This window comes from Manacus vitellinus, unplaced genomic scaffold, assembly GCF_001715985.3.
Source record: "Manacus vitellinus isolate BGI_N305 unplaced genomic scaffold, ASM171598v3 scaffold_7_pilon, whole genome shotgun sequence".
NCBI classification, from domain to species: domain Eukaryota; kingdom Metazoa; phylum Chordata; class Aves; order Passeriformes; family Pipridae; genus Manacus; species Manacus vitellinus.
In genome coordinates, this window is record NW_021940813.1 from 10,838,160 (window position 1) to 10,864,707 (window position 26,548).

At 39.7% G+C, this 26,548-nt stretch overlaps 1 protein-coding gene across 1 annotated transcript in view; it reads right to left on the reverse strand.

The window, feature by feature from the left end:
- The window catches only part of SMS (spermine synthase), a 32,558-nt gene extending 15,867 nt beyond the window's left edge, over window positions 1–16,691 (reverse strand). The window contains exons 1-5 of the mRNA XM_008922346.2: window positions 16,571–16,691; window positions 6,352–6,445; window positions 5,534–5,598; window positions 2,789–2,964; window positions 842–996 (exon numbers count right to left, since the gene is read on the reverse strand). Of these exons, the coding sequence (XP_008920594.1) occupies window positions 842–996; window positions 2,789–2,964; window positions 5,534–5,598; window positions 6,352–6,445; window positions 16,571–16,638 (558 nt within the window). The 5' untranslated portion in view covers window positions 16,639–16,691. The remainder of the gene's footprint in view (window positions 1–841; window positions 997–2,788; window positions 2,965–5,533; window positions 5,599–6,351; window positions 6,446–16,570) is intronic.
- Between the last annotated feature and the right edge of the window lie 9,857 nt (window positions 16,692–26,548).

Here is a 26,548-nt window from a genome sequence, read left to right on the forward strand (position 1 = left end):
AATTGTCAAGAAGGTGCCATTCACAAAGGAATAATAAGACGTGTCTATTGGCATACATATTGCAATAGCCAACCTTACGGATTGCCCTCCAGATTCAGTTAGAGGTTTAGGAATGGCTTATTCTTGGTTTCAATCAGTATTTTTGATACCTTAGATTATCATCACTGTGAAAGCCTGAAATGTGAACTGTAAAACTGTAAAACACCCACAAAGTTAAACTAGGTTAAGACTTTAATCTACAATTATTTAAAATCATTATTAAAACAATTATTTTCAATTTTAGCAAAGGGATCCTAAAACCCAGGGTAATCAGTATTTCAAACAGCTAACAGTAGTTTGCATTACAAACTAAGAATGTTGAAAGCTTTATTTGTATTGGTATTTTTAAAACAGGGTTGGTCATTCTGCCACCAATACAATTCATTAAGTCCTGACATTGCTACTGATTGAACTTTTTTGCTTCTAGGCACTATTTTTTATAGCTTTCTTTAGAAAACTGAAGAATTCGGGAAGGCAGAACTGAGCCCAAACCATAGACTTGACAGACCTGTCTTCTGTTATCAGAGAAAGCATCAGTCTGATGACAGAAGTGTTCCTTTCCAGTTTTATGTAAACCGCTACTCAAAGAGCTATAGAACTTGAAAGCAGGTGCTACACAAAGATGCACAGATATGTAGTCACCCCCAGTAATGGGTTTATGTAAGCTGACAAAATGAAATTTTATTTTAGACCCTATTTCCTAACGCAAATCAGAACCTGACTGTTAACTGTGCTATGGTACCAGCAGAAATGCAGTCTGAAAAATGTGGAAATGAATGATTGCCCATTTGTAAAAGGATATCTCTACCATAGTAACCATCTTTGGCTTCAGTTTGACTATCTCATATAGTATACCTCCATCACCACCTCCTAGGATTAGCACTTCTTTCCCAGTGTAGTCTTCCTTTCCACTGCCCATTATGGCTTTAGTATATGCCAGGTCACTTTCTGCCAAATCTGAATGAAAGGAAGAGAAAGAGTTGGAGAGAAATATTACATCTTTAGTTCTTCTCATTAACTGGTATTAATCCAAAGGTAATATAATACAGACCAAAGCAAGAGCATCTACAGAAACAACATAGTTCTCAGAGACAGTCCAACTAATGGGATCCTCCTCAGAATCCCCAACAGGGTTTCTCTAATTCTCAATGCGAATCCAGCGATGGCTACCTTGGCATTAGGAAGTACTGTGTGCCAGGAGAAGAAAACTGGTGGAGCAAAACTGTCAATACTTAGGATTTGATGTCCACACTTGATACTTCAATGGCTTTTTACCTACGACTAGTCCTGCAAGAGACAGATCAGGACATTTTTGAAAACCCACTGTGGACCCCAGTTGAAGAGAGCAACCTAGACGAACACCAGGGGATCCGGGCACAGAAACATAAACATGATCATTACCACCCAACTGCTGAAGGGCCCTTAAGCATGCCTTCCACTGGCTTGTTCAGCATTAGCTTCAAAGCAGACAGTTGTCTGTAACAACAGACCTGAGCCACAAGGGCAAAGCTTTGTGCAGCAGCACATCATGGCATATCCTATCACTCTGCCTGGCAATCACCACTTTGCTTCTAAGTGTAGGGTAACCAAATGAGACAAAGCAGTATTTTAAAATCCCATGGAAGGTAAACAAGCAATGGTACACTTTCCTTTCTCTGAGGCATATTGTGACAACATTCCTCATCTCCATATTAAAATAAAGTCTGATGAAAATTTCTGTCTAGAAGTATGAAATAACTAATTTTGTGATTTCTAACACAATTCTATCTGTATAAGAAAATACCTTACTAATGTATTCTGTAACAATGCTTTTCAGCTGCCATCTGCACAGAAGTCCCCAACAGTTGCAGAAAGCTAATTGAATTGTTAGAGTTATTTCAAAAAGCTATAGTTAAATTTCTTAATTACTCTGCTATTAGAGTGAAATTAGGTATTCTATCCCTAGGCAGCAACATTCTTCATTTACCACAGTCACTACTTTTCAACATAAGAACTGAGAGATTTTACAAAGTATACTCCTTGCTGCCTAGAATTTCTAGTAAACAGCAGTCTTATCCAGCTTAAAAGAACAGTAGCCCACCTTCTTCTAAGTTCACTTTCAAAAATACAAAGATCAGCAGGCACAAAGTACCACATACAAAACCCCTTAAAGGTTGGGTCACTGTTGTTTAACTTAAAAGTTCAGCTGGGCATTTTAAAGAAGAGTCAAAAGATGTTCACAACAAAGCAGCTAAATGGTTTGAGATACAGCTGTCCTAGATCTCACCGACCAGGTAATGCCCTCAGAGAATCAAAGCAACAGCAGGATTATACACACACACACTCCAGCTCCTATTTCTTCATATTTCTTTAGAATTCCATTGTGTTTTGAAGACCAACAAAGTAGCTTGTTTTACTGTCAAAGAGAAACTCTCAAGAGGCTGGACTGGCAACAAACAGGAAAAAGCTCACATGAAAGAAAGGAGTAGAGCAAGCTCTGCTAGAGAACATTGTCTTCTATTCTGCTGTGCCACTTTCCACAGCAAAGATAGTAACTTCGGGAAAAGAAATCTTATTTTTTACTCTACATTTTACACTGGTCAGCCTTCCTGATTAACATACTTAATATACAGCAACAGATATATGTGTACAAGCATATGTAATTTCCAGCATCAGAACAATGACCCTTAGTCATCTATTAAAATTGCCATAGCAGGTATGGCATTCCAATATTTTCATGCAAAAGATCCTCACATGAGATGATACTTACTAACATCCCCACTGAGGATAAGAATATTCCCAAACTGTTTTGAATGTAGAATTTTAATATTCTGAAAAGGTGAATCTTCATCATAAACAACTTCATCTATGTCATACTCCACCAGGCGCCCATCAGCTGTGGGCCAGTATCTATCAATGACACCTCCTCTCAAAATGGCTGGCAACCTAGAAAGAAATAGAAAGAAAAAAGATTACAAAACATTTGGCATGTTCATCTTTTTAGAAGTCCACTTTAAACATTCTGTGGATTCACCATAATAAATAAATAATATTTACAAGAGAGATCTAAGAAAACTTGCCACATTTAACACTCAACAGACAGAAGAAGCCTATCAGCCATAAATATACATAATAAATATACATAACTTGCTAAGGCACAGATGACATAAATGATTCTTCTTTATGTACAACTTCTACAATGTGCATGTGAATTTACATAACATATCAGCCTCTTTAGAAGAATCAGCTCAACTACAAATAAAATACAATACAAAAGTAGAATGCAGATAAAAAAACATGACAAAACCTCTTCCCACCTTTAGCTCAGCTAAGAACCTCATTTCTTTGAGATTAGTGGATCTCACCCTTCTCAAGTTGTACTGAGAGACATTTTAATACGTAGAGAAACGCAAAAAGTGAATTATTACAGTGTTTCAAACTGAGCTAGGTCACCCTGTATTGTATAAGCACAGTCCTTGATATCAGCTGACAGTCTGCATTACTTTTTAAAAGTGGTTCAATCATCTGCATAGATTTTGTTTTGTTTTGTTGTTTGTGTTGTGGGGTTTTTTGGTTCTTGGTTCAAATCAGTATTTCACCTGTAAACACAAACTATATTTGAAATTACTCTGAACGATCAAAACTATTGCATTTCGGCAAAATGTGCAGGCACGGGGTTCATCAGATTTCCTACACACACTTCAAAGAGTTAAGGGTTTTCTTCCAAAGGAGGGTGTAGCAGAAGACCAGACACAGACAAGCTGCTTCTAAATTCACTAGTGATTCTCAACAAACGTTTCAGAAATCCTTCCTACCCTCAGTGAGCCACAAGATGGCAGCACAGGTGAGAGCAAGATCATCCACTCACTACCTAAAAACAACAAAAAGGTAGGAAAAATTTTTCCAGCTACATTATTTCTAGTGGAGCTGCATGCATGAAGCTAATACTGAAAGGATGCAAAACAAATTAAAAGAAAAGAAAAAAGATGTTGAGGGGTGTGTGACAAGATCCATGCCAGATACACTGTTCTAGGAGGTTCATCTTCCTGTACTAAAAGGTAACCAACTGATCTAGATCACTTCAAGCAGATGATGTCCTGACCCATTTTTAAGAAATTCCTATCACAGAGATTCCACGAACTCCCAATATCATATTTCAGTATCAAAACATCCTCAGAGAGCTTCTTCCCCATAAAGACATACATGAGATCATCTATGTTAGTACACTATGCACCTTATGAGGCTTTACCAGGTTGAAGGAAAGCAAGATAACCGCTTCTCTGTTTTACACACAACTGTTAAAGAGAAATAACAATATTCAAGGTATAACATCACTTTTCAAATCACTACCACTTTACTTGTGGTCTCAGATTACTTTCTGTTGTAGTATTGAACTGTTACAGACTGCTTAACTGCTCTCCCATTTTGCAGGCTCCTTGGCTTTACTGAATCTTGTTGGTTTTACACTTGTTTTTTAGTTTTCTTAACTTATTTCCACTTCTCTGTTCCTTCAAGCACCCACTGCACCTTCCACCAAGTGCATGCCTGCATTAAGTGCTCCCTGGCTTCAAGGTGTCAGTTGCTGCCAGACAGCCACAAAGACAATGTGAGTCACCTCCAGCATGAATGTTATTTCAGCAGCAGGTCACGAGCCATGATTTGAATCCTTAAAGTTTAATATTTAGCCTTGACTTTAAGCAATCCAAACTGACAGAGGGCTTGCAAAGCCTCCATTGTTCAGTTATGAGTTATATTACAAATATTTGCTACAAAACATTTCTATCTTCTTGGCAAGTCCATAAGCACACAGGTTCCACCAAGGTTTTTGCCACACAAGCCCACAATGAGCACCATGAGGCATAGCAGATGCAGATTTGTAAAAGAGCTGTAGGAAATCTTGTCAGGGTAGGGTGTCCTCCAGGGTAGGCCTGAGCTTCATTTTAGCTCTAACCCTTGCTCGTGGTCCATGTCCCCACTTGCACAGGTCTTTCACCAATCCTTTACACCCAGTTTGCCGTCAGAACTGCCTCAGTACTACATCCCAGTCTGACAGACACAGAACTGGCTCTGATCCTGGTCACCATCACCAGTCCTGTTCACCTTCTCCATGAGCCGTGGGATGTGGCCTGTAGGGTACAGTTTATGCCTTGGCCTACTCCCCTGACACCCTTGGCTCCCAGCCCTTCCAGAGCAGTCTACTCTTGCATCCTGGTTGCCTTTTCTCACATTATCTCATGCAACCACTGCATCAAACTAAAAAAAATAAAAATAAAAATAAAAAAAAAAAATCCCTGTCCTGTAAGTAACAATACCAAAGATGAAGGCTTAACAAAATGACAACCCCCCTAATACCTTCAATTCTGCAATAAAACAATTTGAAAATATTGGGAAGAAAAAAACTATGCATAAATTCATCCTCCAGGCTATTCACTGCAGTACAGCAAAGCATAATGTGTTTATTATCTTTAGTAACTATGCAGACAAGCCACATACAGAAGCAGAGGCACAAACTTACCGTTTCACCCTTTTTATATTACCATGAAACAGTTCTTTCATTCTTTCTTCTACTTTGTTTAGAAGCTGGAAAAAACAGCAAATAAGAGGTGGAATTTGTAGGTGATCACTTAATGCAAAATATCTGTTAAATTAGGCTACCTGGAAGGCAATAAAAAGTAGCACCTGCACTGAAAGGCTTTGAAATGTAACACTAGAAGCCCATGAGTAACTCGCTGGCCCCTTAGCCTGGTTACTCGCAAGAATGTGCATATTATAGCAGCTGTCATCACTGCATTTAGCTTTCCCTAGGACAACAGAGCCAGAAGGGGGACATGAGAAGTTTGAGGTTCCATTCCTGCTAAAGCAGAGGCCTATTCCTTTGCAATATCCAATGTCTGGAGCCTTCTTATAAGGGAAGATGAAGTTCTTTTTCTCCATGGGGAAAAAGATTGAATATAGAGGCTCCACATCTCTCAGAATAGAGAAGGAAAAAACGTCATACACCAATACATCAGGTTGCAGGTTGAGCATCACTTCTCCCTCACTGCCCTGGGTACCTAAAGAGAACCAAGCCCTAACCAAAGCTGTTACAGCTTTAGAACTTTTACATCAAAGAACACAAGGTCCAGTACATGCAAAAAAGTGTGTGTGTGTGTGTGTGCATGCACTGACACGTTTATGCAACTTCAACAGCTGCTACGGTTCCTCATCTGTAAGCATTCAGGTTTGAACTGACTTTAATATTTCAAAACCTTTTATCAAGATATATTTTGATAGACTTGAAGAAGGGTCTCCCATGCAGCTAGGTAAGTCTAGTAAGACAAGCAGTACTCATACCTGATCAACTTCCTCTCTTCCTTTAATATGATCATTGTAGCTCTGCAGATCCACCAACACTAATCCATGAGGGTGAATTCTCAAATTGGCAAAACTGCAACAGAAAGAGTGAGAGACAGTGATGACAAATTTGTTATCAAAAATCAGAGTGAAGGAAGAAAATCTGAAACAAAATTATATTAAATTCAAAATGAATGGGTTTTTTTCCAGCATTTGTAACTGCTTCAGTGCTAGCTCCAGTCTTCGTCTGCAAGTCACTAAGTAGCAAAAAAGTTTCAAGAACTTGCCTATTACTACACAACTAATAAAATCTGTAGGCAGTAAGGCAGTGAAACAGGTGTCTAAGCCACAACCACCATAGTACAACAGGAAGATACACTGCCTAATAGTCTCAGCTATCTAAGTAAACGCCTGGTGGAACAGCTGTGTTGCGTTGGTTTGGGCTTTTTAATTGAAATCAAGCCTTAAGAAAACAACTGGATACTTTTTTTCCCCTATATATTTCCTTCTCACTTCCAGGGGCATGGGGGGTGTTGGTTTGGGGTGTTTTGGTTTTTTTTAACTTTACGGTAACTATTTAGAGAGACTGAAAAACAATAGGCATGCTGGAGCAAACCATGGCTTTGACTGGCGAAGAAATTGCAGCAGCATACTCTCATGGATGAATACAGATGCAAGACAGACAAAACTACTACCATTTATACTACAGAAGCTTTTAAAGACCAAAGACCAAGACTTCTCCATGCTCAGTGTTAGGTAAACAAATAGTGGACCTTGGAGAACTTGCAACTAACTAAACAAGAGCTAAGTACAATGGGGAAGGACACAAGAAAACAAAAACAGTGTAGCAGAGGCAATATCCTTTCCATACTAGGGAGAAGACAAAAGAAACAGCAAGGCCACAAGAGGATTACATAAAAGAAGGGAGGGGGAAACATACACTGAAAAAAAAGAGCAGAGGAAGGGATGAGAACAGAAACAGCTGAGCAAAGAAAGAAGGGTATCCAGGGATAGTTGTTCATCAGTACAACACAGAAAAACTTCAGATAAGGCTGAATGCTCCTTTCTTTCCTTGTCTGCTCTTATCATCCCACTCAGCCTCAAAGGCAAAACACAAACCAACTCTTGCTATGACAAAAAGTTTAGATGACTTTCCAGCTCCTCACCACTCCCACCTTTTTTTGGCCCTTCCAGAACTCCTTTTGCAAACTGTCAGCCTCACTATGAACACCCTCTCCCGTGGTGCTGGAAACCTTGGCCCTTAGCTGCAATCAGAGATAAAACCCTGATATTCTGTGTTATGTGAAAATCATAATTTTTGGTAACTGTAAAATGACCATATTAAGCAATTTAAGAATGAAAACAGCAGCAAGCTGTAGCCGTGATGCGTCTGCAGTTGGCAGAGAAGCTACTGTCATCCTCTTCTCTTCAGAAGGTGAGTCTGGGGAGGCTGAGGCTTTCCTCAGGACTGTACACACAGGTCTTGCCTTCAGGGGGAAAGATGTTTCTGTACAACATGTACTTGCCCACTGCGTTTCCCTCACCCCAGTGCCCACAGAATGTCATCGTCGAGTGATCCTCCCCCAACCCCAGAGCTTGCCCACAGGGTGCTCTTCTGACAAGAGATTTTGGTTAGGGAACACAAAAGCCTACCAGGAGTCTGTTTACATCATTTTCATGTCAAAGGGTTTATTTGGGGATGTGTAACACACAACAAAGAACCCCACAGGCATAAGTGTAAGAACAAACAGCTTTATTGCAAGACTGTAGGAGATAGTATCTTCTGTTTTTTTTCTAAAGGAGAAAAAGACAAAAGAGTAGAGCTCACTAGATGGAAGCACTGGTCAGTCCAGCACACTTTGGACACAACCGTTCACAGCAAAAATGGACATTTCTTGTCAAGTCCCTAGACATGCTCCAGGCTCTCAAGCTGTGGCACTACAGGCACAAATGAGTATATGCAGTTCATGAGACAGCACTGTTATTAAATTCCCTGAAAACTGGCACAGTGTCAGAAATATTTCCACTGTTCAAAAGCTTTTATCAGTTTATTCCCATATTCCACAAGTTGCTGTTGGCACAAACAAGCAACAGATTGATTGCTCCATGACTCAACTTCTCTTTTAAATTCTTTCCTACAAGAATTCCATACTTGTCATAAGATTTGACAGCTGACATGGTCTTCGCTGCCCCTGTGATGGCATGAGCTCCTCAGTAAGGGATGTTACTGCCTCCGCTTTGGGGTGAGAGGCAAGGAGAGGCAGAGGGGAGAGTTGCTCTAAAAAAGCACAGCCACAGAACTTCAGATTTATTAAGGGAGATGACAGCATTAGAATACAGAGACAGTAACACTGCAGAACCATCACTCATTTCATCAAATTGTTCCCTCTACCAGAATAGCAGGGTCTCGACATCTGGGGCAGGGGGATAAGAGATGAAAAGGCTGGCATCAGCCTGGAGCAGTGTAGTGGGACAAAGATTCAAGTTCCAAGGGTCTAGTTGGTATTCTCAGACAGTTAATTTGTAGTAAAAAAAAACTGAATGAAATTCAAAATTCTCAAAAGGTAATACAGATTCAGATTGGTTATACCTTCGTTGTAAGTCACTTAGCTGAAAAGTAACCTAAAATGCCTGTAAAGATTTAAACAGGCAGCAAACAGTACAAGTATACTCAGGAGTTACCAGTCTAGTAGTATCAAGGCAGCAGCAGCAGGCCAAAGCTGAACCCACAAAAGACTTACTAGCTTCAATTAGCAGAGAGCAAAGGCTATGCTGGCTTTTGTTACATTACATTTGTCTGTTTGGCAGAATGCATGTGAATGCAGGTTTGCAGCAGCAGCAGCTCTTTTAATATGTGGAAGAGGTTCTTAAGAACAATGATAATACTGTTTCCATTTTCTACCTATAAAAATACAGCAAAGACCACTTTAGAATCCAAAGGAGGGGAAAAAATATGAAAAATGAAGTTTTCCTCAAAAGTCTCCCCTCCTTCCTCTTGTCTTTCTGAAAAATATAATTCCTGTTTTAAAATAAAACACTGCCACACTTTTGGTGTGTGCTTGCATGTACTTTATAAAAGTAGTGAGGAAAAAAGCTCAGTGAAGAGGTATCTTCTTCGTTTCCATTAGGCAAGGAAATTGCCTCTGAAAAGCAGCCCCTACTGTAACAAGGTTCCACTTGCTGCTCCTGCACAGGAGCCACTTCTAAGGCAGTGCTCAAGGTTTTTGTGCTTGTATGCAAACGAGTGTCAACAACAGCAACAATTTCTGTTGAGTGCTGAGTCTGGAGTGCTCCGTCTTACCACCTGAACAGGGAACACCGGATGTTAACAAATAATTCCCAACTGCACAAATGAAAAAGTAACTGTTTGAAACAGAGAAAGGCTTTGGATGAGCGTCCTCTTTATTAAAAAGAACTAGAAGTAGAAAGACCAATATATTCTAAGCCAAAATGTGTGTCCTACGTTAGTTACTTGTACTGAGGAGTAAGAAAAACTGCAATCCCATGTATTTGAGAAAGGACTTCCCAAGAGCACCCTACCCAAAGAAGAGAACTGGACAGACAGACAGGTGCCTACAAATTCCTCTTTACCCATCAAAGTTTTATCTGCTGGCACTAACTTTGAGTTTTCTATAAAACACACTAAATAATTCAAGTATTTGAAAAATAGCTTGCTAGTAAAAGCATCATCAACTGTCAAACTACTCAATGAGAAAGAAAACGAAAATCTGCTTATACCAGGAAATAATAAAAATTTTTTAAAAGTCACGACACTGTTTCTTTAAAGCATTTTTTTTAAAGTGTTCACCTTAATTACAAAGCACTTAGGGACCTCAAGGAACAAAGCAATCATTTTTTTTTTCACTACACCATTATTCCATTCTCTTTTTATAAAATAAGAAAATAAGAAAATTAAACAAATGAAAGCTACAACAGTTCTAAACTGTTGCTGATTCCTACCAACTACTTTCCATTCTTCAGCTCATTTTTACACTCTGGGTAACCACATGAATAAACTACAACATTTTAGCCTAAAACAAAGAATTAAGGAATGTTCATCCTGCTCCTTTAAAATATGCTGACTAGCATACAGAGTGGTTAGCAAAAGACTAACACAGAAAAGAAAAAAGTAAACACACTCACCCCTCCCTTCACAGTGTTAACATATTCGTCATCATCTGACATACAAACCAAATTCAACTGGGTATATCTTGCACTGTTGTGAACAGTGAAGTCAAACACCAGTAGGATTATACTTCTCTAAACAAGAATTTAGACACAGAACAGAAATTAAATATGGGTATGTGTATAGAGGAGGTCAAAGCTTTTCTAAAAGACAGTCTTCTACTGCAGAAACAATGACTCAAGGTTCAGGTTTTGTGGGTTTTTGAAGATCTTCCAGGTGGAATTTGACAAAAGAGGGGGCACAGATGCACAGAGGAAAGAAAAACCCTGGTGGGTGTACACAGTTGTCATGGTTTGAGAGCTCCAAAATCTAATTCCCTAGTCCAAGTCCCCCTCCCACATCTCAACCCAATGTGAGATGGGTTTTCCAGACACCACATGAGACTCAAAATGGAGGGAAAGGGAATATATATTACAATGACTGTACAAATAAATACTACAATACATTATATACAATCTTAGCTATCTCTACCAAGACATAAGTATTTACAATGGATCAAATCTCTTCTCCCCTCCCAATAAAAATCCAGGAGGGAAGAAGGAAGATCCTTTCCACTTTCAGAGCAGCAATGTCTCTAAGGCAGCAGGTTCTCTTCTTCTCATGCAGCAGCTGTATCTGGATCTCTGCCAGTACACACGAGGGGGTATCCAAGCCCCTCGGCCCGTTGTCTTCAAGCGAGGGTCTTCTCTTCCGTGCACTGCATAGCAGGGACAAAACTCACGTCACCACAGTCATATCATGGGGTGTAAGACCCCCCATGAAGGTCCCTTCCTCAGGGGATTCACCCCTGAGTCAGAACATCTTGGGCAGCTTTCAGCTGAAGGCCTTTGCCTCAAGAGTTCTATCAGAGCTCCTGTGCTCTGTCTCAGGCTGCCAGCTTAGCTTGACAGCAGCAGCAAGGGGGGGCCAAGGTCACCCCCTCTGCATTCCTTTAATTGTCCCGGTCCAGCTTTCCAGGACGCTTGAGTTTTTCAGCTCTTTTCTGCAGTGCTGCTGCAGTTTTAGGACTTCCATTCAGTAGGACTCCATTCTTTCCACTTAGGAAAGGTCACAAAAGGAGTTTGGGGTTTTTGGTTCAGTTTCTTACCCCAACTCCGTCTCTGTAGAGCTTAGCTGTGCTCTCTCTGCTGCTGGCTCTCTCTCAGCTCTCTCAGACAGCTCTGTGTCTTCCTTGGCTATATGTTTGTTGCTGCTTCTTCAGTTATCTCTTGGCTCTTAGCCACAATCTCTGGACGCCGCTGTTGCTCTGTCTGCTCACTCACGGTGGAGAAAACTTCTTTAGTTTTCAGCCACAGATACATAGCCGAGCCTAACGCTGTTCCAAGACCCTGCCGCCCCTGTAGCCGGGGCTGGGGGGGCCAGAGCCCCCCAGGGGCTCCTACCCTCACTCCTCGTGGTCTTACAACATGGCTACTTCTTCTACAACAACTACAACTACAACCTTCTCTTCCTCTCTGCTTGTGATATGTTTATATTTTGCAAAAGTGCTCATTGGGTAAAACCTCAAAACTTAAGGGTCACCACCCCCTGGGGTTTTACCATTTTAAAACTTCAGGGGGGAAAACTGTTTCCCCCCACCACAACACTGTAACAGAAAAACACTTGCTCTCAAAACAGTGATGATATTTAAGCTAGTACTTGGAAATTGGTATCTTCTTAATACTATATTTTAATGATTTTTCTCCTTGCCCTAACTTTAACAACTCCTGTCAATCTTTTAAAATATACTGGGCACTATGATTCTATACAAAGTACTATATACATTAAATGAAATAAAAACTTCACATTTTTTTAAAACAAACTCTTAACTGTCCTATCCAAGGGAGGTAACTGGCACTTCAGTAAAAGCATGTTGCTTAATGGGACCCTGAAAACATTCTGAAAGTGATCCGGAAACAGATTCAGCAAAACAAGACTGCTGGGGCCCCAAAACTCAGACACAGAGCTCCTCTCCTGTATGTACAATTGTTCCCCAAGCAGCTTTGAGCAAGGGGGATGGCAAAGCAGAGAGGTGTATCCATCCCCACCACTACAGACAAGAACTTGAGTGGCTCAAGTGACCCATTTCCTGCCCGACTCCAGAGTCTTGTGTCAACAACCCCATTAGTAAAAGTTTTCAGCTGGACCTCCCTCAATTAGGTCCTTTGTTAGAGTAAATCACCAAGTAAATGGACCAGGTAGAGTTGCCACATGTGACTTTTGCTTGCTTAGCTTTGGACAAAGGAAAACAGGGATCTGTTGCTTCATAATGACAACAGGAAAGCATGTCTTAATCCCCAAATCAGCTCCAATTCGTTTCACGACCGAAGCCCTCCATGGGGATGTTCACGTGCTATCTTTGTCAGAGAAAAAGTTTTGTCAAGAGCAGTGCCCACAGTTCAACACTCCAGCACGGGGCACACTGCAGGCTGTGGGGGTTATCTCTGCAGACTTTGCAGTGTAGACACTGTTTAGCAATATATTACTATCTCACCTCAAATATTTTTTTCCAGAGATTAGTGCCCAACTTGTTACATCAGCTGTGTATCTTTGTCTAGCAATGGCTCAGTCACGTTTGGCTGGCTAAAAGTCTGTTTATGTGCACATACTCACGACCCCCCTACTCACATTCAACATCAACTCCTGCACCTTTCATCCTCTGGAACTTGTCACAGGTTACACCTAGTCATCCTTAGAGGAAACTGCTCATGACATACCTACCCCTCATCACAGTTTTTTGAGTTTTTAGTATGAGCTACTTCTGTTTTGAAGGGAAGAGGAAAAATCTGCATGAGCTGGCTAATTTCTTCCTAGTTGTGTCAGGTAATATTTTTATGTTCATTTCAAATGTATGACATTTGAAGTCACTAAGATAAAAAGCAGACAAATGTGCTAGTATTAAAATAAAGCCTCTTTAGCTAGTATCAAAACCTCCATGTGCTCATAAGTTCATTCTTACAACTCATGAAATGTGTTTGTTTTGCAGGGTTTAACTGTCCAGTCTATTAGGTTTTATGGGTTTACATCTTCATTTGTTTCAGTTAACTGAAACAACATCAAATAAATACAAACAAACTACATTAAGGCAACCTTAAACAGCATGTTTCTGTTAAAAAAAGGCATACGCCGTTTCTGTAACCACAGGGAACAAAATTGCTGAGGTCCCAAAACTCAAAGTTCTCCTGCACGTGCATTCCCCAGACCAGTTCAATGGGGCTGGCAAAGCACAGAAGGTACTTTAGCTGGACAACTTACTGTCTGTAGTGGTGCTGGTTAAAGAGGGCAATTTTCAAGGAAGATAAATACAGTGTGCACTGGAGCTCAGCCAGCAATGAATACACCAGGAGGAAGCAATAACCACTTTATTAATTTACATTTAATACTGTATTAGAAAAAGAATTGTTCATTTGCAAAGAGTTATCTCATTAATATTCAGTTCTTCCATGCACTCTTGTTCTTCAATCTTCAGTTTTGAGGCTGTATCCCAAACTGCAGTTCTTCATTATGTTTAGCATGCTCTCCTGGATAGCTTCTCTTAGAAGCTCAACGGTAAACAATGGCCAGGGGTACACAGAACCACACCCCAACAAAACAGACCCTTCCCTTTCCCAACAGGAAGCCCACTAGGCCCACTTTCCCCCTCTTCACCCTCTCATAGTAAGAATATTGTGAACCATTCTCTGGTGTAAAAGGTTGCATTTAGCTGCATAGTGAAAAGCTGGACTATTCAAAGTGTCACGATGCTGGAAAGTACAAGGTTAATGAAAGCAAAACACACAGGAAATAACCCACTTAGAAATGTGTCCCAGAGCTCAGCAATTGCTGAAGCTCATCTATTACACATGGCTTTCAGGAAACAGCATGGTAGGGCACTGGGGGGAAGTGAGGAGAACAGGATGCTATCCACATGAGGACAGTTCTGAAGCAACCAAAAACTGAACAAAGGTAGATTTCATTAATTTATATTTCTCCAATACATTGCCAAGCCTATACTCAGAGCAATAAGGTTATTCATATGTGGTCTGTGCTTTACCAGGGAAACTGGCAACTTGACCAACTCTTCTGTATCCATGAGAGCACTGTACACCAGTGCACTGGTTTGTCTCTCCCATTAATTACTCCCTACCCTTCCTACACAGAGAAATCAACTTTGACATCTTCTCTCCCTTCACACATTCAATAGTATTATACTCCAGCAGTTGACAAAGACAACGAAATTTGCAGCAGTAAGTATTTCCAGTTGGCAGTGCAGTAAGAGAAATCAAGTTAAATATTTTAAAATTTAGAGTTTCATAAGGACCTTTTTCCTCAGAGATGCTTCCATGTGCCAGTTCAACTACCTCCTGGAAAAGTTATACAATGAAAATCTGTTCTCTAGAAAGTTCCTGGAACACGTCAAAAGATGGATAATTTTAACTCTGGACACTGTTCCTTTAGAAGGGGCTGTCCTCTTAAGGGGAATGATCAGATGACCTTGCAATGGGGAAACCCAGTTTGAGAATTCACATCTCATGTCACTTTCAAACTCAAGGAAACACAGGAAAGCAAATAAAGTACATGTAGTTAAAGAAAGTCAACCTTTAAATCTTCTAAGGCTTTTTTTACTTTTAGTATTTTATCTTTAATTTGTTCAGAGGTTGTATATCCTGGATATTATCTTTTTAGGAGAATTAATTAGAAGCTTAACCAAGTAAGGATAGAGGAAGGATAGCACCAGAGTAGTAAATTTTGCTATCTTTTCACTGACCTCAGAAACAAAAGGTTATCCAGAATTGGAATTATTTAGGAAGAATACAAAAGCACACATAACAAAGACAGAATAAGCAAGGCTGTACAAAACCAAGATATAAGTAACAAGGCTTTATAGGTACATCAAGTATAGAAAACAAATAATTTAAATCAGAAAAAGCCAGTGCCACATTGAAAAAGCTAACTGAATTATACCAAGCACTTAATGGAGCACAATTGGGAATGATAAACATAAGACTAGACTCACATCAGCTTACTTGTTATCTTAATTTGGGTCCCGAGCTTGCCAGTGTAGTTCTCTAAACTATTTTATATATATAAAATAGATAGATATGAAGATGTACATACAAATATGTACAAACACAGTAAATACACAGACAAATTCTAGCAGGCAAAACACACACCTAGGATATGATTTTCCTTCTAGAGATACCTGTTCTCTCTTATTACAAAGAGAGCTTAAAAATCCTTAGCAGTTCTCGTATGTTACAAATGTGGCCAAATGAGCTACTTAATTGAACACCCAGCAGAAGATAGCCAAAAAATTAAAGCTTATTTAGCTTAATTTCAATCCTGGAGAACAAAGTAAGTAGAGATAAAAAAAAAATAAATCAATCACAAATCCCAAATCCAACCACCAAAAGAAAAAAAAAAACCAAAAGCAGCAACTGCCACAATGGACATGAAGAAGAAGTAATTGAACAACTATAAACAAATGAAGTGCAATAAAATTCACAGACTAATGGAACCATAATCAACTAATCCTCACACTGTAAAGCAGTATCAGGAAATAAAGTGAATGTGGTTTTTCTCACCTGTTTGCCCCAGCAGACTGAGCTTAATGTGTGTCACTAATGACACCAATCACCCTTATCATGCTGTTAGTTACTTCAGTAGCTGCTTGATAATTTGAAGTATAGAATATAGCATTTGAACACACAACAAAACAGGGACAGAAAGGTTTCATTATTCACATGCTAAGGTTAGACTAGAACATATTTAGACATTTTGAGGCAAGAAGAATTACAAATACATTTAACTGACTTGAGCTGTCCTGCATCTGGAAGGACTGGTCCTGAGACCAAGGCACCACACTGTGGTACAGACCAGACTGGTCAGTTCAACTGTTCTGATATCCAAACTGCAAGATGACATACTCCAGATTATAAACAGTTTGCTTTATTTTAGCTACTTCATATGCAACAGCTTGCCCTGTCAACACCACAGGAAACCCAACATGAGGAGAAATAAATATTGTAAGGGAAGACAGTGGGAATATAATCTACAGGGATAAAATCCACTCACCTGCCATTTTTTTTGATGTAGGTTGCTAAATAACCATGGTCTTCCCAGTTATGAACTGTTTCTGTCATTCCCTGCTCCTGAAAAATGGGCTGTAGAGCTTTAAGAACGGCATTGCAATCAGCTGCAAGATTAAGAGAGAAATAATAATCAGTAAGGATTTTCCGCTCAAGTCACTTCTGCCTTCCTTTAAAGGCTGAGTAGTTTTTTCTGGCAGCCTGGATTAATATCTGAGCACCATTGGAACAACATCCTTCATGTATCTTCTCTCTCCATCCCCAGAGATGTTTCTCATTGCATGGGGATCCAAATAGTTTTCTTTTAAAATCAGTTTTCACACCTAAGCAGAAATGGTTATCTGCTATGGATGTAGTAATAGTACTTTCTTTATGACTACTGTTGGTCACCTTCTGTATCACAATTCAGACAAGTCCTTACTCATATAATTACTTTTAAAATCATTTAAAACACAAACAATAATCCCAAAAAGAAACCACAGCACTGATGTGAAAGTTTGAAAAAATGCTGAGCTGTAGGACAGGGAAACTACAAAGGCATTGAAAACTAGAGAGGGCAAACTAATCTATTCCCTATATCCCTACAGAAACATCCATTTTTAACATCCAGGTCAGAGATGGTCTCCAGTTGAAATCTTCCTGATGCTACGGAAGAGATCTCTCAGAAAAGCAAACAAAAACTCATTTGGAAATAACTGAGGTTACTCTGGCAATTATCTTCAAAAGTAAGCTCATGATCTGTCTATAAAGACATTTCTTCAGTCAGAACATAATGATTTCAGAAGCCTCAAGTTTGCTGTACACAGTTTTGTGGGGTTTTTGTACCCACAACGTTGTTCATTATAACTACTCTAGATTCTCCAAACAGGTGTCTCAAAAACAAGTTGCAAGTTTTGCCCATTTACTTCGGAACCAACAAGGTGAGAGGTCATGGAGGATGCTGGTAAGGCTGCATTTACCAGAAGAGGAACAAAACTGGAAGGACTGTCATGTCAGTGAAGAGACCTAACAAAGTAATTATCTACAGGCTGTCCTAGTGAGGCAAGTATCATAATTTTTGCTTCACGAACACAGATTTAAACCACTATGGTCATGTAATATGTCAGTAATGCAACCAGGATTTAGAGTCACTCTATCAGAGAAACCACCTGGCACAGCCACATTATGGTGGCACAGCTTACAGCTCAACGTTTCAGCACAGACATTCTTCCCCATCACAACTTTACTAAAGAGTTATTCCCAAGGTAATTATTTTGTTTTATTCCCTGCCTCCAAAATGCAGGGAATACATTGCAAACTAGTAAGTGTAGCCTGCAGACATAATCAGCAAGTTTCCAGGATGCTATTGAGCTGTACCAGCTACAAAGAAACAAAAAAGCCCATACCAAATAAATCCAAATTTAGCTCATCTATCATCTGTGTGAAACTCCACAGTAGACTAAGCTAAAAATCTGATTACTTGAAACTTATGTTTGCCCATCTGTAAACCCTGGACTCAATTACCCCTGGACGTTTTAACCAGACAGACTGAAGTAACAGATAAAAGTGTTTACTTTAATCTTCCTCAAACAAAGTCAAGACCAAACCAATTCCTCAACAGTCAAGGATATTTAATAAAAATGGAAAGGCTTTGCTTCTCATTGCCCAAACTATCAGATCTTGATACATGTTTTAAGATACATACTTACTTTTCACCTTTTGTTCCTCACTCATTAATTCCTCATGTGGCAAATTAAGGGAAAACAGAACCAATAGAACTAAATTCTGTCAGACAGCAGTAAATGATTTAACTGCTGGCCCCTTCTCAGTCTCACCACTGATAAAACACCACACACAGAGTCCACTACCACTATGAAGATTTTTACTTCCCCCCCACCTTCCTGTAAAATTCTGCATCATTTGTACCAGTAAGTTTTCAGGCTTCCAATCCAGCATCAGGTACTACCATGGCACAGGCAATAATTAAGGCTCAGAAGACATAGCTTGTCTGCCCAATACCTGTGGTTACAGTGGGCCAACAATCAAGTCAACATTGTTTTCAGACATCAAAATGAAGTGGGGCCATAATTAAAAGCCACAGTTCTTAAAACTGATTCTAACCTCTGCAGCTTTGCACTGGGACAGGAACTTTGCAATGCACACTTTAAACCTGCAGTTTCTGGCAGGCATCAGCACTCATTCTGGAGAGGATAGGAGCAGCTGCTCCAAGCCAATACACTCACAAAGAATTTGTCACTTCAGACGTGGTTCACTCCTTCTGCCTCGCATTTGTTTCCTTGTCCCACTCCTTTGCCTTCTCCCTCACCTTTTCCAAGACATATACTCATTTCTGTCCCTTCCTTACTTCTTAAGTCACCACCATAACAATGTTAAACAAGAACTCAGTTTAATAATGCATACAATACCCTTCCAGGGCAGTAAAATAGCATGAAATCCAAATTGAACTAGTATGCAACCGAGCCCCAGAACATCTCACTTCCACAGCTCCTGCAAGACATAGTAAGATGGAGAACAGAGTGGAAGAACTGAAGTGCTCATGCCACATTTAACCTGTTTTCAACAGCTTCAAGTATTCCTGTGAGGTGTATCCTGGCAGATGCTGCAGGACAAACATCACTGATATTTTTCTGGTTCATGAACACACCAATCCCTCACAGCCTGCTCATCACTCAGTAGCAGATTTCTTTGCTAAGCACCCAGGCACAAGCTTGATTAAGGTCTTCCTATTATGCTATTAACTTTAGGAAATTAAAACAACATGCTCTTTCATCAGGTCTCTTTTTAGTTATACCACACAAGATTTGCCTTGGAGGGATAATTAATTCTCCCAAGTTGGAAACTCCTTTATAAAATGTCCGAGGCACAAGTGGTTGCTCGAAGGCATCAGGAAGTTTCAGCAATCTCAGGATCTCTCACCCAAATCCACTTACCACCACCTCACTCCCAGCTCAGATATGCTTGATCAAGCATTCATAAGCAAAAAGGACAGTGATGACTAGAACAATAGGAACACCTTTGAATCTACATCAAAATGTTTATTCAAGTAGTTATTACTTTTTCTTCTATTCGAGAACAAAGGAAACAAACTCCAGTTACCAAGAATGAAATTCTGTTTTAAGTATTTGGTAATTATTTGGTAGAAGAAATGGCAAATACCTCGAGTTTCAACTGTAGAGAACAGAAACAAAAAACACTGTATAAGATTTGAGATATACATATTTTTCAGGAGTATTAACACCCAGTTTACCCAGAAAGTTTTTGAACCCCAGCACACGTAAGAGATGATTCGCAGCAGTTGCAAACACTCCTGTGACATCTGAGCTGCAAAGCAGCCATTACCTGAGTAATCTGTGAACATGAGAGCTTTCAAAGTTCAGAGTTACTGTAAGCATCCAGGCCGGCCTCATGCAAAACACCAGCTAGTTTCACCCAGATACTCCAACAAGGAGCTCAAGTAATCTGCTATTGAGCCAGACTATTCTGGTTGGAGACATCCTCATACCAGATATTGACAAAAATCTTAGTAAGCAGTGGGAGCAGATAAGCTCTCATTTGAAAATATTCACACTATTTTCAACTCCAAATTTTTCTTACCCTGATTTTACATAATTTCCTTTAACAAGTGAGCATGTAACATAACCAAAATAATAGGACACATCAAAGCACTTATATATGCTTCTGCATTTGATGCATTTTTCCCTTGGTAGCTACATTTTCAATAGAGAAAGGTGAAGAAAACGAAAATCAAATTAAATGCTTCATTAAGAACATGTTAAGGAGTTAGCACACATTAGGAGACAAAATGCAGAATATGATAATAGCAAATAACAACCTGAATGGCTGCTATATTGTTTCAGTATAATAAATTGCTGTGTTATGCAAGTCTGATATTCTTGCACACAGGCAACTCCAATTCTCAAAAAATATCACAGGAAAAGGAAATACACAGAGACCAGGGGGGAGGTGTCAGGTACAAATGACGAAGGGAGCACACCTGAGAGAGATTAATTTCTAAGCAGGTGAGGTCCCAGGGGCAGTTCAAGAAGAGCAGCAGGAGACTGTGCCTCCAGCCTGCTATAGCAGTACACCTGACTGCACTGGCACTGAGCCCAGAGTCAAGTTAGGCCACTCACAGTGCCTCCCTCCACCACCACTTACTGGAAATACAGACACCAGGTTATAGGTGTACAGAGGATCTCACTCAAACTAATCCAAGGCATTTTTCCAATACCAATATTGTATCTCAATCTTAATCATAAAAAACCTGCAGAATTGGAGGTGTGCTGCAGAAATGTTTAGTGAACAAATTGTTCATAAATTTTAAAATCCAGAGTCAAAGAGAAGCTTCAGGCTCCTGTGCCTGTACTTTACATGCCCTAGCTTTCTTTTAGGCACTAAAACAAATGGAGAGCTAAAAGTCACAGTAGTTTATGGAAAGTCAACAGCCCCATCCTATAAGCTTCCCCTCTCCACTGTACATGAGAGGATAGAGCAATACATAAAACTTGCAGATAACTGGTTATCATTTAGTCACCAACCACCTCCATAGCAATCTTTTTCTTAAAACTTCGGAATTGTACTCCTTTTGTCCTAGCTAAACGGATCTGCCTGCATGGAAAATGAGTGCACAGAGAACACTGATGTTTGAAACAGACACTGGCTCAACTAAGAACTTGGAAAACCAACAGTTGCCTAAAGAGGTCCCTATTCTTCAAGAACAAAATAACCCTGTGCCTCACAAGAATCAAAGTACCCCCCCTTGGAGCACACTCCAAAGCCCCTGCTTTCATTACTGCCTAAAACAAAGCAGTAGCTTTTTCCTGACATATTAACACATGTAAATGAAAAACAACTGGCCTTAGCAACAAACACCTCCCAGGTATTAAGTTCGAAAGTCTCCCATCAGAACCCAGACACACACATACACAGGAAAAAACCTTTGTTTTGTTCTTGCCAGCTCTGTAAAAGCAGAAAACAGAAGGAAGCAGAAAACTATACTAAAATTATTCCTTTCAATCAATTTGCACCTGTGAGGATCATCCTCATTATACCCATTTATACACAGAAGTCAACAAATCATCCATCAGGCATAAAGGGGCAGGCATGAAGTGGAAATAGTCACCTACTATTCACCCATCCATAAGAAAACAGATCAAGTTTTCCAGTGCACTTACTCCATGTCATTGTGTATTACACAAGGTTAAGAGCAGAGGCTGCTTTTTCCTAGAGCATTTCCACAGAATATCTTCCACACTCCTACTCTTAAGGATTTCCAGCTACACAGTGAATACAGGCAAAACCAGCTATACTGTGTCACAACAGGAAGAGCATGAACTTACTGTCACATCCACATATTCACCACAGCCAATCTAAGTCACTCTTCATCCAAATGTCCTTTGGGAAACGATGAGAAAAACAATCACGAATCAGAATGAGCTCTCAGAGAATTAAAGAAACCCAACTACAAACAGGAGAATTCAACCCTCTCTCTTCCCCTGCACTACCACCTTTATGTTAGTTCACATGGTCAAGAGGAACATACAAAAAACACGAACCCACATGAGATAACAAAGCTCTCTGCCAAACATTAGAACTTGTCAGTGCAGTATTTCTGAAAGCCTCTTCCCAGACATTCAACTTTTCTACTTAAGACATCTTTCTGTGTGCATCCTTCTGGCACAGCCAGGTCAGGCAGCTATCTAGATATATAGATATGCTAGATATACAGCATATCCAGCACATGTTCAGACCAAGCTTCATGTGTTTCAATTTGTGCCCACTGCCTCTTGTCCTGTCGTAGGGCACCACTGAGGAAAGTAAAGCTTCTCCAGTCGCCTCATCAGGTATTTTTTATATATTAGTATATATGTTTAGAAGTTTGACATGCTGCTTAGGGACATGGCTCAATAGTGGACTTCCAGTTGCTGCTCACTTCTTGGGTGGGCCCAGCAGATCAGTTTTCAATCCACCTCATTTTAGATTTCTCTAAATTGTACTTCACCACATAGTCCATGAAGATGTTACTGGAAAGCATGGAAAGTCCTACTTAAGTCTAGATTAACAGCAATCACAACCCAATCTTCTGACCACAGAATGCTAGCAGGTGGGCTAGGCATGACCTCGCCTTTGGAAAGTAATGTCAGCTATGTCCACTTTCAAGTCCTCAAGAGGTTTGAAAATAGTTTCCAAGACTTACTCCATCACTTTCCCAGGAATCATCAAGATGAAGTTGATTGAATCTTTCCTCTTGCTCTTTTGAAGACAGTGATATTGATTTTCTTTCAGTCTCAGATTTTTTGCTCAGATGCACCAAGAAAATAATTTTTTTTGGAAAGTCACAGGACTTTCCAAAGGAACAGGATACGTTCCTTCTGGATAAAGAGTACCACACACCTTCCAAAAACTATATCCACCTTCTTCCCTGATCTTCTCCACATGGCAAGAATCTCACAAAGATGATTGGTCTTTCTTCTGCCACTCACCAGCATTAGGTTTGTGGAAGCACAGGGAAAAAAACACAAGGGGAAAAAAGAAAAGCTACTTCAACTTTCCCAAGATCACCTTTTTAAAGCTGAACTTTTTCTTGTAGTTTCAAAAGACACTACAACTTTCTAATAAGGGTGACCAAAGTAACAAAATATATAGAGGGGTTTTCAGATGGCACTAGCACACAAACACACTTTCTAAGATAGCTCATACAGTCACGTATCACCTTTACGGAATACGGAATAATCTTTGTCCAAGTCTCCAATGCTAATGTAAAGAGAACAGAGCTACACAGACACAATCTGGAGCCTTTCCTATATAACTACCAAAAAAAAAAAAGTCAGGAACACAACCAGCAACTCATTACTTAAAACACTAGCAAGAATTCAACTAAAAATGATGGTTATACAGTGAACCGAACAGCTCTGCTTGAGAGTTACTTGGGAAATCAAGCACTGCAAACATACTTGTCCTGGCTTGCTTACTGCACAAATACATGGTCCCTCTGCTTGTGGATTCATCAGTATCTGAAGGCTCACTCCTGATGACTCCTGAAGCACAATACACTACAGAAGATTGAAAACAATCCACTACAAGAAACTATAAGAGGGGTTTTTCCTTCTTAGCTTTTGGTAAAACTTTTAGAAGACCCTCATTGCTGCTGGAAGCACCTGAGGGACCATATTATGTTTTTCAGTTAGAGAGGACAAGTCCCACAAGAACATTCTATAAAACAAGTTTAAGACACTAAGCATGTCAAATTCTGACAGCCAGGACAACTCTGAAGGAGAAGCTATTTGAGTACTGCCCCTTCAAAAAAAAAAGTCAGAAAGAGGAGAAAAGAACTGCCAGGTTACTATACCCTTCACAATAATCACATGCAGAGTTAAATGATGTTTAAAAAGTCTCTCCTGTTCATCCTGACATTTACAAATTATTTCCTTTTTTATTTGATAAAATACGTGCTTTAAAATAGTTTTTCTATACCTTGCATCTAATTGCAGCTAGTTATGATGTGATGTCCTATCACAGTTATCAACTTTTTAAATGCTTGTCTTCTGGAATGGTGCACAACAGATCACAAAGTCTTGCCACTCTCTAGTAACTCTGAAAGAAAAAACATTTTAGGCTTCCACAGTTAATAGTGGTTTTGCATTCCAGAAGTCTCACTGCTGTTCAATATTCACACAAAAGTTTAGTTAAAAAAGCTTTTAACTGTTTTCCTTTCCCTAATTGCTATTTTACCCTGTAAGAGTCTTAAAGATTTTTCCACTTTATACAAGGTCACTGTTCTTTAATACAGAAGCAACATTTGCTTAGATGATGCAAAATATTTGTCACACTGTTCTAAACAACGCACAAGCAGTATCTTTTACCTTTTAAGCATCTAAGTCTCACAACATACTCTTTCAGACTTACTGTTTAGTCAAGTCTAACTCTGCTATGGAAAGACATCATTTCGTTAAACTTCTTGTAACTCTTCACCTCAACAGATTATCAGAGCTGAGCAGTAGGCCAAGAGGTAAACCAAAGGTATTTGCAAACTAACATCCTCACATATAATTTTGGCATACCACCTTTACACAGAGTATTTATGCACTCAGAAAACCTCCTTCTTACGATGGGTAGCTTGAGCCTTAATATCAACAAATGTGGTTTCAATGCCTCAACTCCACTAACCTCACTTGTCTCTCCCACTAATGCATAAACTGAAGTCTATCATTTGGCATACAAAGACTGTTCACATTTTGAATCTTAGCACCAGTTGAAATATCTGCAGCCCTTCCATTCAAAAAAAAAAAAAAAAAAAAAAAAAGGACAAAATGCATTGGTAACAGAACTTCAGGATGCCCAAGTAATGCCAGCTCTCCTGTTCACTTACATCTCCCAAGCCATTTTCATCACCTAGTACCTGACCATCCTTTAGAAACATTAAGAAAAAAGTGATTAGTACTTGTCATATGTACCTTCCTTTCCTTCCAATGATTTTGCTATTTAAAAGGTATGGTCAGAGAAGTGTACCTGAAACGGGAAATACTGATGTGTCAAAAGCAGTCTTCATTTCCTGCAGGAATTTGCCCAGCAGCCTCTAATGGGACCCTCATGAAAAATATCTCCCATGCTGCTAACCTCCGCCTCTGCAGGTGACAGCTCCTTCAGGTCTCAGCAAGCAGCCATTGAAAATTCAACATCATGTTGGAGAATCAGATAATTATATTTTCAGAGTTCCAGTCATGAAGTATTTTAATCTTCAAAACTAGAAACCAACTAAAGCAGGGAATGAGTTCATAGAAGTCCTTACTACTAAAAATAGAAAGCTATTAATTCCTGTATTAACACCTCCTGACAAGCCCCATTTGTGCTCTGACACACAGCAGGCCAGTTCTCAGTCCAGACCTGTCAGAACTAGGCTGTGGAGACCTGCAGGGCTCGGCTCAGAACAGCCCAGCCAAAAGCACAGGCCGAGCCCACACCACTCAAGGAGGCTGCTAAGGGAACATAACTAAAACAGACCCACTCCTGAACCGCAGCTGCAAAGTAGCTGCAAACACACCCTTAGCCAAGGTTGCAAGTCCAGAGACATTTACGTGAGTCTTGTTTAATCTTTATTTACATGGTCTTCGCATACACATCACAGTCAAGGAGTCAGCACATTTTGCTAGCATACCCTAAATCACTAAGGTAAAGAGATAAGCATATTATCTGCACGTTATCACTGTAATCAGATGTTTCAGCACTTCAGACAATTCAATACTTGACAGAACCAGTCAAATTTAGCTACAAGGATCAGAGGTGCCATTCCCCCACAACATGTTCAAATATACTTAACGTGTTTTTAAAGCTAACTGCAGTCAGCTCCTGCCAAAATTTGCCTCATAAGAAAAACAAAGCCCCAGCATCTCTAGTACATCAGGCAACAAAAGCACCCATCACAAAGAACATGAAATTAAAAATCACTCTCTATATAGCTAAGTGCTCAAAGATTTTATTGATGAGGTTTCTCATTTATAATCTTAGCAATTTCCAAGTACTTAGTGTTAGGTTAAGCCCTTCTCCTTCATACACAAGTTTGATTTACTTGAAAAACAACCCTGTAAGTCTTCAAGAAAAACATCAACTTTTCTGTGCCAGCCATCTCTTCTGCTTTCTCTGATATTTCCATGCTTAGTATGGGATGAAACATGACTCAACAGCTAAAACTGCTGATTATCTGCTAAATAAACCAAACCCAGTATCAACTCCAAATCGTCTTTACTACAGCACAATAAAGCTCAAAGCACATGAGCAGCTGAACTCATATAGAGTTTTCACAGAGAGAAATTCAGGTAGAGGTTTCAGAGATGGTCACAAGAAAAAGCCAATACAGCACTCCTCCTCCTCCTCATCTAGTTCTCTTAAACACTCTTCTTTCTGGGAAATCATCCCTTCAGAAAGGTATTTTTTTAATTAGTCCTTCAAGTGAGGAAACTCAACTAAC